The sequence below is a fragment of the Brassica napus genome, chromosome C1, assembly GCF_020379485.1.
Source record: "Brassica napus cultivar Da-Ae chromosome C1, Da-Ae, whole genome shotgun sequence".
NCBI classification, from domain to species: Eukaryota; Viridiplantae; Streptophyta; class Magnoliopsida; order Brassicales; family Brassicaceae; genus Brassica; species Brassica napus.
In genome coordinates, this window is record NC_063444.1 from 49,645,729 (window position 1) to 49,658,993 (window position 13,265).

General features: G+C 36.5%; 3 protein-coding genes across 6 annotated transcripts; 1 reads left to right on the plus strand and 2 right to left on the minus strand.

The window, feature by feature from the left end:
* Nucleotides 1-206: 206 nt before the first annotated feature.
* Nucleotides 207-3,993, minus strand: LOC125580416 (uncharacterized protein At3g43530-like). Of its 2 annotated transcripts, XM_048744825.1 has the most exons (5): nucleotides 3,801-3,993; nucleotides 3,216-3,440; nucleotides 2,351-3,049; nucleotides 2,104-2,265; nucleotides 207-2,022 (listed from the first exon to the last, which is right to left on the minus strand). In XM_048744825.1, exons 2-5 carry the CDS (start codon nucleotides 3,417-3,419, stop codon nucleotides 763-765), a joined length of 2,325 nt encoding a protein of 774 aa, XP_048600782.1. In that variant the 5' UTR covers nucleotides 3,420-3,440; nucleotides 3,801-3,993; the 3' UTR covers nucleotides 207-762. The 2 variants fall into 2 exon arrangements, with proteins under 2 accessions (XP_048600782.1, XP_048600781.1); XM_048744824.1 differs by lacking the exon at nucleotides 3,801-3,993 and having other exon boundaries at nucleotides 3,216-3,785.
* Nucleotides 3,994-4,131: 138 nt separating this feature from the next.
* LOC125580417 (UPF0725 protein At3g25080-like) lies at nucleotides 4,132-5,800 on the plus strand. The gene is made up of 5 exons (XM_048744826.1): nucleotides 4,132-4,374; nucleotides 4,500-4,622; nucleotides 4,700-4,898; nucleotides 4,969-5,057; nucleotides 5,152-5,800. Exons 1-5 carry the CDS (start codon nucleotides 4,297-4,299, stop codon nucleotides 5,587-5,589), a joined length of 927 nt encoding a protein of 308 aa, XP_048600783.1. The 5' UTR covers nucleotides 4,132-4,296; the 3' UTR covers nucleotides 5,590-5,800.
* A 2,733-nt stretch (nucleotides 5,801-8,533) lies between these two features.
* Nucleotides 8,534-12,631, minus strand: LOC125580418. 3 transcript variants are annotated; one of them, XR_007318144.1, is made up of 10 exons: nucleotides 11,626-11,669; nucleotides 11,002-11,530; nucleotides 10,827-10,897; nucleotides 10,603-10,737; nucleotides 10,456-10,518; nucleotides 10,274-10,378; nucleotides 10,094-10,206; nucleotides 9,743-9,995; nucleotides 9,535-9,671; nucleotides 8,534-9,445 (listed from the first exon to the last, which is right to left on the minus strand). XR_007318144.1 is itself a non-coding variant. In XM_048744827.1 (6 exons), exons 1-6 carry the CDS (start codon nucleotides 12,170-12,172, stop codon nucleotides 10,865-10,867), a joined length of 747 nt encoding a protein of 248 aa, XP_048600784.1. In that variant the 5' UTR covers nucleotides 12,173-12,631; the 3' UTR covers nucleotides 10,642-10,864. The 3 variants fall into 3 exon arrangements, 1 of the variants encoding a protein (XP_048600784.1); XR_007318143.1 differs by lacking the exons at nucleotides 8,534-9,445; nucleotides 9,535-9,671; nucleotides 9,743-9,995; nucleotides 10,094-10,206; nucleotides 10,274-10,378 and adding an exon at nucleotides 12,151-12,631 and having other exon boundaries at nucleotides 10,500-10,518; nucleotides 11,002-11,088; nucleotides 11,289-11,357; nucleotides 11,433-11,530; nucleotides 11,626-12,063; XM_048744827.1 differs by lacking the exons at nucleotides 8,534-9,445; nucleotides 9,535-9,671; nucleotides 9,743-9,995; ... (1 more) ...; nucleotides 10,274-10,378; nucleotides 10,456-10,518 and adding an exon at nucleotides 12,151-12,631 and having other exon boundaries at nucleotides 10,642-10,897; nucleotides 11,002-11,088; nucleotides 11,289-11,357; nucleotides 11,433-11,530; nucleotides 11,626-12,063.
* Nucleotides 12,632-13,265: the final 634 nt, after the last annotated feature.

Below are 13,265 nucleotides of genomic sequence, written 5' to 3' on the forward strand. Positions count from 1 at the left end.
GAAATTTATTTCTATCAATGTGTTATATACAATCTAAAACTGTCTAAATACATTGGTATTACTAATAAATTTAATTTCTTGAGCTTGTATTACTAAATAATATTGTATTTTGCAAAAGTATTACTATGAAAAATGAAATATTACTACTAGCTTATGTACTACTAAGAGTAAGATTAATACCACTTTAATATTCAAACATGTTTGTTTAATAACACGTTTTAGACATGTGCCATAGGTTTTCTTAGCATACCTTGTACTCTATTAATATTACTTTAATAGTCAAACATGTTTTTTTTTTTTTTACAAAGTGTCGACAATATTTTTGGCTTAGTAATACCTAATACACCTAGTAGTACAAATATGTTTTCTTAGGACTTAGCCTGCCTTGTACTCTATTGGCCAAACCTGCTGCAAGACAATCATACAACACAAAACATCTTACATAACATATATCATTCAAGTTTTACAGACCAACAACCAACAAAACATAGCATCCTACATAAGTTTACAACAAAAGCCGACATAAATATTACACACCCAAAATATATTATGATGGTAGTCTTCTAAGCCTTTGTTTTAGGCTTTTTCTTGCGCCCTTCAATCTCGTCGGTATTAGCTTCAGTGAAAGGAGTGGTTACGTACTGTGATGGTGCACGAATCCTTTTTGTCGGTAGTGGCGTTGTGAATTTATGTGGTTTCTCAGCTTTTCTTGGTCTACCCCTCTTCTTAGTAGCATGTTTCCTCACCGCCATTAACTTAGGTCTATGCTTCACCCCCCCCACGAGCAGGAGTTCTAGATGTTTCCTCGGTTCCACCAGTCTTCTCCACAGGAGGAACATCATCAGTCTTGCACACGGTAAGAATCCACCTTTTCTTCTCTTCCTCCGTGTATATCCTATCTTCTTTCTCAACTTTCTCAGTCTGCTCAGGTTCTTCTTCAACCTCTTTCCCTTCATCTAGCTCTGCCTCTTTCTGCTCAGGTTCTTCTTCAACCTCTTTTCCTTCATTAAGCTCTTCTTCATTCTCGTTTTGAACCTCTTCTTCAACTTCAGCTAGATGTTCATTTTCAACATTTTCTTCACCCTCTTCTTCAATCTTTTTTTGAACCTCTTCTTCAACTTCAACAGGAGGTTCAGTTTCAGCAGTGTTTTCACCCTCTTTTTCAACCTCTTCTTCACCTTTTTCTTCATCATCTTCAGCTTGAGTCTGAGCAGCTTCACCTTCTTTATTTTCAGTCTCAACTTCTTGTTCTTTTTCTTCCTCAGCTTCTTTATCTTCTTCAACCTGAACTTCCAGTTCTTTCTCTTCCTCGGAACTTGTATTTTCCTTCTGAGCCTCTTCTTCGCCATCTTTCCCTTTTTTCTCGATCTCAGCCTCCTCTTTTTCCTCCTCTTTATCGGTCTCTTCAGCTTTCTGACCTTCTGGTTCTTCTACCATTTCTGCATCTACAGAACGTCCTCCATCCCAGTCAAAATCCATGTTTTGGTAGTCAAAACCCTCAACGTTCTCGTTCTCCTTCCTCTTCATCTCTTTCTCAAGCACATCAATCCTCTCAACCATCGCCTTCTGCTTCCTGCCATTCTTTTTCAAATGATATTGGCAATTTTCAATGTCCTCAAGCCTCTTCTCCATTGCCTTCATCCTCTTACTCCTCCTTTTTAAAACGACTTGGCTCTTTTCCATGACACAGAGCCTCTTGTTCATTGTCTCCACCTTCACACTCACTTCACTCAAACATGTCATCAACCTCTCTTCAATCCCTTTCAAAACGTCCTCCAAACTTGCATTAGAGGAGGATGCTTCTTCATTCACCTTCATTTTGTCTTTCTTCGTAGGAAATTTCCTTGCAGCCACATCTAACTCATAGAGATCTTTCCACCAGATAGGCTTCTCCTTAACAGTAAGCCATGAGCTCCACAAATTACTTGGCCCATCTTCATTTTCATAGTCTGGCTCGTCCTCCATTATACGCGCCATGAGAGTTTCTTTATCAATAGTAGGAGCCAAAACACTTTTAATCACCTGAAAATAGAACCAAAAAACGCTTATTATATCCCACTCACTTAATAAAACCAAAAATCCGAAACAATATCAAACACATACCTTCGTTTTTCCAAGTGCATTGTACAAATCCTCAAGTGGATAACCCTTCATGCTGTTACTTTGGAACCGCCACTTGCACATCCTCGGACAGTTAGCAAGACAACCGGCTACATGTTCTCTGAATTGAGCATTCAGAGCTGGAATACACTCAAATGCCAGCATCTACAAATATAATTTTTTTAAAATAAAGCAATCATACAAACAAGAATATGCCAAAACAAAACTTATATAAAGAAGTGAAGTTTACCTCTAAAGGAAGTATGAAGCCAGGAAAGTTGATATTCTTCTTAGCTTTCCCATTGAGACGCTTCATCAAGCGATTAATGGACCGGATATTATCATCAAACGTCAAGTGACCCCAAGGAAAGGTTTTGCAATCCTCCACATCGTTGACGATTCTTAGAATGAAAGAGTCAAAGGGGGCATTATACCTTCCCCTCCCTCTGATAACAGTGCCCAAGAAGTAGAGCACCGCCATCCTGAGTCGATCCCCACACGCTCTCATGCTCAACAGCTTCTCTTCAACAGATTTCATGGTTATCGCTTTGTGTGACACAAAATGCCTATCTACAAACTCATAGCTCCCCAACTCCTCATACTTATCCGGGTATCCACTGCAGTCCAAACCTGAGATGAGTGCATGCTCTCTGATGGAATACCGGATGGGCACGCCATTAACCGCAAACCAAGATGTGTCCTCTCCCTCTTCTAAGGGAATGGTTCGCAATAGAAGCATCCACACACCCAGCAGCTTCAAGTATGGTTCATCGGGCATGTGGAAAATATGACAAAACTGAGGGTGGTTCTCGAACCACTTCAACTCAGGCTTAAGCGTCTTGATGGTAGCCACCGTGTTACTCACATAGCACTTGCTTTGTATCTTGCATGTCTTGGTGAACTCGGTGTTCTTGAAGTATAGCACATCAGGTGGCAATGGTTGGCATTCCTGAAAACCATATAAAATTATATTAACATTTTATTTATTAATCTGTCCAGAAGGAATAAGGATCATATAATTTTTTTTTCCTAGTAATACTAGTCGCACCAGTAATACACCAACAATAACAAAATTTTTTAACTAAAACGAGAGAAATAATTTTGGGAATGAGTACCTGAGATGTCGCTGACAGATGATCAGTCTCATTCTCCTGTGCAGGATGATCAGTCTCGTTTTCATGTGCTGACAGATCATCCCTATCATTTCCAGTTGAAAGCTCTTCTACATGTTGTTCTTCTACATGAGCAATGTTTTTTTTTGTAGACTTTCCTTTCTTCTGCTTAGTATTTTTCTTTCCTCCACGCTTTGGTTTTGTCATTATCTCGATCTTCTGGATATCCTGTAACAAAAAACATTCAATCATAATTGAAACTGAAACCGACTTTCAATCTGCATATGTTCACTTATCCAACATTCAATTCAGTATTATTACATTCCAAAGTTTCACACAAACAATTACATAAACACTAATACTAATAAGAACTATAACCAAATTGCTTTCAATCAGCATAGATAAATCTGTTTCCTTTCAAACCCTATTTCTAGAAAGATCCACATTGCTTCCCTTTCAATTCGCTTCTATTTTCTCATTCCAATAATCATTTAACCATTCACACACAAATTTCTACCAATTATTTTTGAACCCACATTACAAATGAACATATAACTCAAAAGAAAGAGGAAGAAAGAAAAAACTTACCCAGATTTTCGAAAATGAGGAAGATGGAGCCGAAGGCTTCTGTTGAAGGAGACACACGGAATTGAAAGCTTCTGTAAGAGAGAGGTGATTCGTCGCACAAATTGATTTCGAACAAAGAGAAGAAGAATAGGTGATTTCGTCGATTATGGTTTGCGCCAAAAGGAAAAGGGGTAAAGTGGTGTCGGGCTGGTGGGGATGGAGAGAAGAAAAAACTCTGATTAGGTTAGAGGGTTAGCTTAGGTTTAATTGTAGTTTTGTAAGTTTATTAAGGGTAATTTAGTATTTACTGACATTTTTGTAATTAAAATAAATAAAAAATTAAATGATTTATTAGGTGGGGGTAAATAAGCATGAAGGATAGAGTTAATAGGGCAAATAAGAATAAAGTCCTAAAAATAATAGAACGCCTGTTATATATAGTGGCGTGAGATTGAGAATCCTAAATCGACCTTTCTCCTAAAATCCACGAACCTTAACCTAAATCACGATCGTAAAGATGTTCTTAAGCTGTCGCAATGAAGAAGAATTGGATCGCGAATCGGCGGAAACGGATGAACTTTTGAAGAAATACGGTGTAAGTCTTCCATCTTCTTTTATCTTTTTTTTTTTTTTTGTTTTCTAAACGAAGGATGATGATCATGCCTCAGTCCGAATTGAATATGGATTTTGTTCGCTGATTTATTTGCATCTGGTTTTTAGATATTCGATCTCAAAAGCTCTAGGAACGACCTACTTAGATACAGATGTACGAAAGATCATCCTTGTCCTCGCTTAGTCCGCCTGTATGCTAAGATGGGCCTCCATCGTTACAACTTGCTGCAGGTCAAAAACTCTTATGTTTCTTGATCTTTCTTTATTTCACTCTGTGCTAATACCACTTGCTCTGCTCTCTTTTTCAGGGTACAAAGTTTAAGCTCAAATGCGTGAGGAAATACATCGAGACAATGGGTACTGCTGCTCGCTCCTATTACATGACTTTGGATGCAATTGACACAGCTGCTGCTGGTAGCTCTTCTTCGCTTCAAACTTTTCAGACTAAAGTATCGGAAGAGGCTTGTGGCCTATTCATTCTGTTGTGCGATATTGCAAGAATTCGAGGTAAAACATGTGTATACCACAGAAATCATCTCAACCTTGTTGCTGATTTAATCCCTTTTTTTCATAACAGGGGAATCAAAAAGTGACGAAGAGACGATGGGTGTGGACAGAAGCATGCCTGAGTGGCCGCCAGAGAATCCTTTTGAAAGACATTGCCTGGTAAGATTAAAAGACCACACAATTTGGCAGCATCGTTTTGATGATATCAGTAGAGAGTAGCAGCGATATAAGTATATGTTTTGCTTTTGGTTAGGGGAAGGAAGAGGTGAATTCCAATGACTGGATTCGTCTTTATGTGGAACTTGCTCTTGCCGCAACTGAAGATAGGGATGGTGAATTGAAGTTCAAATTGAAGATTGTGAACGTGGCTACAGATTTGCTCGATGGGGGACTCAACGCCAGAAATGCTACTTTTTACATAAGGTACTTGGACAAGTCCAAGGGTGAGGAATCTGATTGCATTGCTTGTGTTAGGAGAAGGATTGATGAGGAAACTGGATGTTTCATCCTAGTTGGTCAGACTCATCCAACTTCAGATATTTTATCAAAGAAGCGTAAGTTTGTTGGTGGGGATAGCGTCGACAAAAGGACCAAGACCGGACTTCCAGATCATATCTCGTCAGAACTAGCTACCCGCGAGGATCATGAAGCTGTGAGCTCTGACTCTTCTTCAGTTGTTTCAATTGAGTAACACCGGTGGCCTGGCTAGTCGTCTCCCGCAACACAATATCAGTTTGGAATTAATGCTGGGATTAAGTTGATTGGATTGTTAAGTAGACTTGTTTTCGTTTGGTGTTTGCCTGAATAGGGGAGTCATTCTTCTTCTTGCCCTTAGTTGTTTCCTTTTCATGTCACACTTGGTAACTGACCTGTGATACTAATAAATAAATTTGTGAAGGATATATTAGAGTACAAAGTTGCCTCTGTAGTCATGGACCCAAGGGAAGTCTTCATAGACTAATATATTTTATGTATATATATATATATATATATTAGAAAGGCCACTAATAGAAATGTTCACAGACAACAATGAACATGCGGGTCCGGACACAGTTCAAATTCCATGTTCGTGGGAAATGAAGATTTCTTCTTCGAAGTCGTGGATTGTTCTTTCTCCAAAGAACATGAAGTTTTCCTGCTCGATAGGTTCTGTCCTTACCCATTACGCTGTTCAGATATGCTCACCCTCTCCTTTGGCATTATTCATCTGCTCTGCAGACACTGCTTAGAGCACGGTTTCTTCACTCACTGACTTGCTCCATCCCTCGTTCCAACTTCCAACGGAATCGATGTGCAAACCAGGTTCCTCAAATCCTCTCGATGAGCGCAGATCAAGGCGCTCCGTGTATCGCTTCAGTAACTTGGTTGTCCGTTTTGAACAGATAAACCAAACAGTTTCTTCCAAGGACTTTTCTATTATCTACAAATTAGCGTTTCTTGTAGTGACGTTTCTACCAACTCAGGCCTTGTCCTTGGATATAGCTCTCTTTTAACCATTTCGTGTCCATATTCTCTAGCCATATATATCCAACATTGCTTTCTGAATCAAAGCATCCCACCGCCACGTGCGTACAAAGTAAACCTAGTCTCCTGCAGGTTTTTGCTTAAGGAGGGGGTTTTGAATTCTTCGGTAGGATCTCAAATATCGTACGGGAACCACCCGGTTTAGCCACATCAAATTGTTTCTGATACGGATCTCCGGCGAGTTATGAGGTTGTTACAGTCAGATAAGCAGCGAGGAGACTGAGGAAAGTCTTCTGGCCCACATTACAGCCACGTAAGGGGACTTTCGAAACCCCTGAACTGAATTGACTTTTGTGTTTGACTTGGTGATTCCTTCTACATGTCCTCCTCGTGAGAGAAGGTTGATAATTTGTCACTTTCTCTTTATAGTTACATTAAATCCATACAATAAGATACGGCAAAACTATATACAATCACATTTATACTTTGCATTGTTGCTATCTGTTTGTATCTATGTGTCGAGAGTAACATGTATAATAAAGATGCAATGGAGTCAAGCTTTTTGTTTTTGCAATCGGGGTTTAATCGCATATACAAGTAATGACATATACTAAACTTACCGAAAGACAATTTTAAAATTATTGAGAGATAATCCAAATGTTAACCAATATACGTTCGAATAACTACTAAAATCTTGCTGATTTATTGACGGAAAAAAAGAAGTGTTACGAAAATCATATACGCTCATTTCATATCAAAACAGTATAATTTAGACTTTGAATTACTTAGAAATATACTCAATAATTTCGGTTTGGTTTGGGTTTGATTTGGATTTTCATTTTTACATTAGTTACGTTTATAATATATCATCAATCTTATTTATAATTTGTTGTGAATGTGAATTATTTTCTCCTCGTGTTTTTGTTGTCGATCTAAACAGATCTGGTGGCAAATCTTGTTTGTCAGCCTCTGTCCAATGTTCCGAAGACTGTTATTTTGTAAGTTACTTGCCATAAATATTCCTTTGTAATTTTTTTTTTATTCCTTTGTAATTTTGAGTGTCTCCAAACTTGTTTTGTGTGTTTTCTTTGTCTGTCTCATGACTTTTAAATTGTGCATGCTCTCTCAATTTCTGCCCCATTCCATGCATGTTTGAAAGTGACAAGACACTCTTTTACTAGAGAAGGTATTAAAAGTCCCTCTCACAGGAAGTCATCGGTTGCTAGAGCACCTGTTCGTAGAACATCTAAAAAAAAAAAAAACATTTTATAACTTCAAATATGAAATTTTTTGATGTTGCTAAAAAAATAAAGTTTTTTACTCTCTAAAAAGAAATTTTATTTAAAATTTCAAATTTGAAATTTTGAGATATGAAATTCTATATTTGAAGTTTCACTATTCAAAACTTCAAATTTAAAGTTTCATATTTTTATTGCATTTTGGTCTCTATAATTACACGTTCGTTTATAATTCTTAAAAATTTTATAGTTTTAATCCTTAAAAAAATTATATCTCATAAATATTTCAAATTTTATTTATAAATTTAAGTTTTACACATAAAACTTTAAAGTAATATTTCAAAATATTTTAAAAATAGATTTAAACAACAACAATATACAAAAAAAAAAACTAAACAAATAAAACTTTTAAAAGATTACATGAAGATATAACTACTACAAAAATTTTATATATTACAATAACACTAGGTAAATTTGAACATGAACCTCCAAAATTTCCTAAATACTGTCTAAATTTTTTTGTGTAACCGAAGATGGTTGTTATTGTTTTCTTATGTCTTTTCGTTTGATTCATTCTTGTTCAGATTGAATGTATTCACGAGTATTAATATCATCGTTAGAACTTAATTTTTTTTAGTATTATTTTTTTTCTTTTACTTTCTTGTTCAGATATAATGTATTTACAAATATTAATATCACCTGATTTCAATAATATTTAACTCGTAATCTACAAATTAAAAATAAAAAAAAATATTTTTTACTTTGTAATGCAATAGTTGATCATATATGCATTACAAAATAATTTTATGGAATAATATGATGTTTTTCTTGAAGTTTAATATTAATTATGTTATTTATATCAAAAAAAATTATATTCTAACTTTATATTTTTATTAATTAATATTGTTTTGATATTTCTATGTATTTTTTATATGTATTAATATTATTATTTTTATTTATTTTAAGGATCTAGATCTGAATCCGGATATTCGCCGGATATTACAATTTTTAGAAGGATATTCGACGTCCGGATATCCGAGAACCCCAGATCCGGATAAGGATAGTAAAATTATGGATCCAACAGATAAGATTTAAGATCTGAATTCCTTAAAATTGTCTGCATACCCTATCTGTCCCGTCCTACCTGCAACAGGTAATTCGGGTTATTTTATTTTTTCGTTTCGCTAAGAAACTTTCCTCTTTAATTCCTCCATGGTGTCTTTTAACGCAAGTGAACAAAACGCTACCGTAGAGAAGGTTGGGCTGCAGACATCATCTCCTTTAGGGCTGAAAGACAATAAGCCCAACACGGTTGCAAGCACAGTCCACGTGAGACTTTAACATTGCGTGACATTGATTCTCTGAATGTGGTCAAGGGTTAAAAACATAACAGGTTTTTTTCTTTGTTTCTTAATGCTACACTTATGATTCATGATTGTTGAATCTCAACTATATTCAGAGAGAAGTTTTGCAGCTTTTGAATCTCAACTATATTTAGTTAGTGATGACGACAGAGTTTATGGATACAAAAGAATTTTTTTTTTTCCAAAAGTTGTTCATTTACCAAAAAAATTGTCGTTGTAATCAAAAATGCCATTATTTATGTGTGTGTTACACTACACGTAGGCAGTCCTAAAACTAGAGTCCATAGCCTTCAGTCATTTATCTGGCAAATCTTCTGTAAGTCATAACTGCAGTACTTAGTATGGGTTGGTGGTAAGGAAATGCTCGGGGTTCTTGTTACTGTCGATGATAATTTTCCTCAAGGCATTATGGACATGCACATCTTGACTTCCCTCGCTAACTAGATGCTCCAAGAACTGAGCGAGGAGACAGAGTCGATTTCTGGAAAAAAGCAGAAAAATATTAGAGCTTCCAGAAGTACAAACAGAGATGATCATGAAAGTAAACCAAAATGACCAAAAAGGATTCACCTCTTCTCGCATTCTTCGACAAGGGGTTCAACAGGCAGCAATGAACGAACAGAGAGAATGAGGCTTTTTATAAAATCTTCAGGGCATTCATCATCAAGCAACTGTCCGACAACTAAAGGAGCATTCCCAGGGTTCACCTTTGCAAGGAACCACATGTATTAGTATCAAATGAAACACTGAACTCTAAACTTAGTCACAAACTATATACCTTCTGAACGTAACGTTCAATGTAACGAAGCATGTTGTTTGTGTAGGGGTAATGAGTAAGATCAGGTACAAAGCCGAAACGGTCGCAGACATTTATCAAAGGTCGGGCATCAGGAAGCTTAGCTTCCATCAAACAGGTCTTCGCCTTTTCAGCATCAAAGAAGTTAGACTCTCTAGTCACACGCTCAACCTACTTTATTTGACCAGTCTTGGCAGCTGCTTCAATGTACTTGAAGTGAATCTCAGGATCCTCACTGTCGCACAGATGGAAAAAAATTGTCATCATCAGCATACAAAACACAAGTATCTTGTAAGCTTGTTTACAGGAATGACAGTAGATTATAAGAATCACCTCATACTCAAATATGAGCCTAGGAAAAAGTATAGCCCTTCGTATGATTTAAACTGCTCAAAGAGCTTCATACATGCATCAACACCAAGTTGCTCGCAGTACTCCTTGCAAGCCTGCAATTATATGGACACGTTAGTGTTACACTGAACAATAAGATTCATCGTATCATACACCACTTACCTTAACGATTATCTGCAGGTTGCCTCTAAGGTTGACCAGCAAAAGATCCTTCATGCACTCAATAGCCCAATCACTAGAAAGAGTGCCAAAGAACTCAACAAGGGCCTGCATTTTGACAGACTGATATTCAACAACTTAACATCCAAAAGTTTAGCAACTAAAACTCAATTTAGAGGCATTACCTGTGGCTCAATAGCATGCGTTTTCACAATCACACGTTTTATATCAAGCAACTCTGAGTGATGCTGCAAAATTCAAAAGAAAGATAAGTTGGAGATGAAAACATGATTCTATTTGGCCAGGAAAAAAGCAAGAAAAAGAGCGCCAACCTTTAAGGCTTGGATAAAAAGTCCAGCCTTTTCACAAAGTTGAGCAACACGAGGCCAGTCATAGTGGCTGAACATCTCATTTGCTAAAATCGCATCAGCTACTTTAGGAAAGGTCACTAAATTGATCTCCAGAACCTGTATTGACAGTTGATCTAAGAAGTCTTGAGGAAAGAAGGTGAACAGAGAAGCAGGGAAATATAGAAGTTGGCGCAACTACTTTCAACCTTAGTTTGCAGAAAAGCATGCTCAGGTAAATTTGGCTTCAGCACATCCAAAAGGAAAGCAGTAGATTTTTCTGAATGTGCAAAATAAATAAATTAGCACTTGATAACTCTCATAAAACTATGTATATAGGAGCAGAACAAGTAATGAGCTACGAAATTATGTGTTTTCACCCACCTGAAGAAAAAGGTCAGTGATGGTGTTGAAGTTAACTGGACAACCTCCTTCCGTTTGAGACATCATTAATGCAAAATTTACTGCACCCTGCAAATTGCAGATACAAAGACCGTTGATCTTAATACAAGGGGAAATATTTTTGACATTTTAAATAACGTTAGATCAAAACTACTCAACAAGAAGTTAACTGATTCATGAGTTTTTCTTGTGTTTACGCAACAACAATTAGTAAACCAGTCCATCAAGAGTTTAACATGTTGCGAGTATCAAAAGTCCACCACACTAACCTGAGGATCCGTAAGGAGTATGGTTTGCAGACGTAGCAGGTAATCAGAGGCGGGCATATTTGAGCACAGCTGGACAATGGTGTTGTTGCAGTTTCGGGTTTAATTATAAACGTAAAACTATTTGCTTGAACAAGGAATAGATACCTGAAATTTAGTCATATCCTTCTTTGGGATCATCTCATGGTCATTCTTCATTGTAATGCTCATGGTAGAAGAAACACTTTGAACAACACCACAAGCATCTGGCCGATGAAATATAGCAATCAAGTCAAATTAGTTATCATCTTAAACCAGTGATTACCAACATGAAAGAGTCCCTGTAGGAAACATCTCTTACCAATAACCTCCTTTTGATTTAAATCTGTATCAGCGGGTATAAAGTTGCCGTCTCTAGCCAAACATTTCTCTGCGTCTTCCTGTGATATAGTCTTCATTGATTCCTTCGCCAAATCCTTGCGAAAATCCTCTGAAAGGACTTTGAGTGCTCTAGACCTCCTCGGGAAATGTATTTTGGTTGCAGGGGGTCCCGCTTCGTCGTCTTCGGAAGAGTCTTCGTTGCCTCCTTCATCTTCGGAGGAAGATGAGGAGACGTCTTCGACGGAGGAGGCATCGTCATCTCCAAGGTCGGATTCAATATCGGAGGAGGAGCCGTCGCAGTATTCTTCAGGCTCCGAGGATGAGTCATCTTCCTGCTCAGCGGCTTCCTCCTCAGCGGAGCTTTGACAAATTGGAGAGATTGAGTAATCTTTGGGGAAAGCTGATGGCAATTGATGACCTACGTACACAAGTTTCATGCTTTTAAGATCAGTTTTGGAGGTGCATTGGATTAAGAAATCATCAATAAACTCGATCGATCAAGTACCTGTGAGTATCTCAGCCGCCATCTCAGGCTCTTGATTCGCCTGAGGTTTCTTCTCCGTCGCCGTGTTAACCCGAGCTTCCTCTTCAAAGATTCTTATCGTCAAGATTCAGTTAGAAGATTCTGTTTTATGTATGAGGGATTTTTATTTTACCAAAATAAAAAAAGGAGGGATTTGGACTTTTTTAAAAACAATGAGGGATTATTTTGTTGAGTAATATGTTAGGTATAAAAAAATCCACCTAAAAACAAATGGAGTCTAAAATTTGTATTTCCAATTTAATAGTATTTGACTGTAGGGGTGGCGTTCGGGTTTCGGGTTTGGATCGGGTATTTCAGATTTTCGGGTATTTCGGCATAGAGGTATAAAATCAGTTCGGATATTTCTGTACTTCGGGTCATCTTAAGGTATTTTTAGTTCAGATAGGGTTCGGTTAGATTTTTTTTTTTTTTTAAAACTAAGTTTCTCATTTCTCATTTCTCAATTTTTTTGTATTTAAAAATATAACTTTCACTTAACTATTTTTTATTTTTAACAGATTGAATGATTAATAGATTTAAGCATAACATTTTGAAACTAAAAATATTTTAATTTGGTTATTGTTTTTAAATTTTGGATGTAATTTTTTGTTAATTCTTGAAATAAAAAGCTTGACATGTATTTTAAATGAGTAGCAAATCATTTTCTCCGTAATTGTATGTATATCATATAAACTTAAAGTATGTGTAGTATCAATATAAATATTTTATATAAAATGAGAGATGTAAACTAGAAATATAAGGTTAATTATACATATGTTCGGTTATCTTCGGATATCCATTCGGGTTTGGATATTCAATCTCTCATAATTCAATACCTATTCGAATATTTTGATATATTGGTTCGGATTTCGATTCGGGTTTTTCGGATCGGATTCGGTTGCGGCTTCGGATATCGGTGATTTGCACACACACGTTTTATACTTAATGCTAACTAAGATTCAACTTTTTGAAGAAAAATATTGAAGACCAGAAAAAAATTAAATTATCAAATTGGATTTACGAATTCTAAAACAAAATCATATTAATTTTAGTTTAAACTTATGGGGAAAAAACCATCTAGTTGTATTTTATTTCAA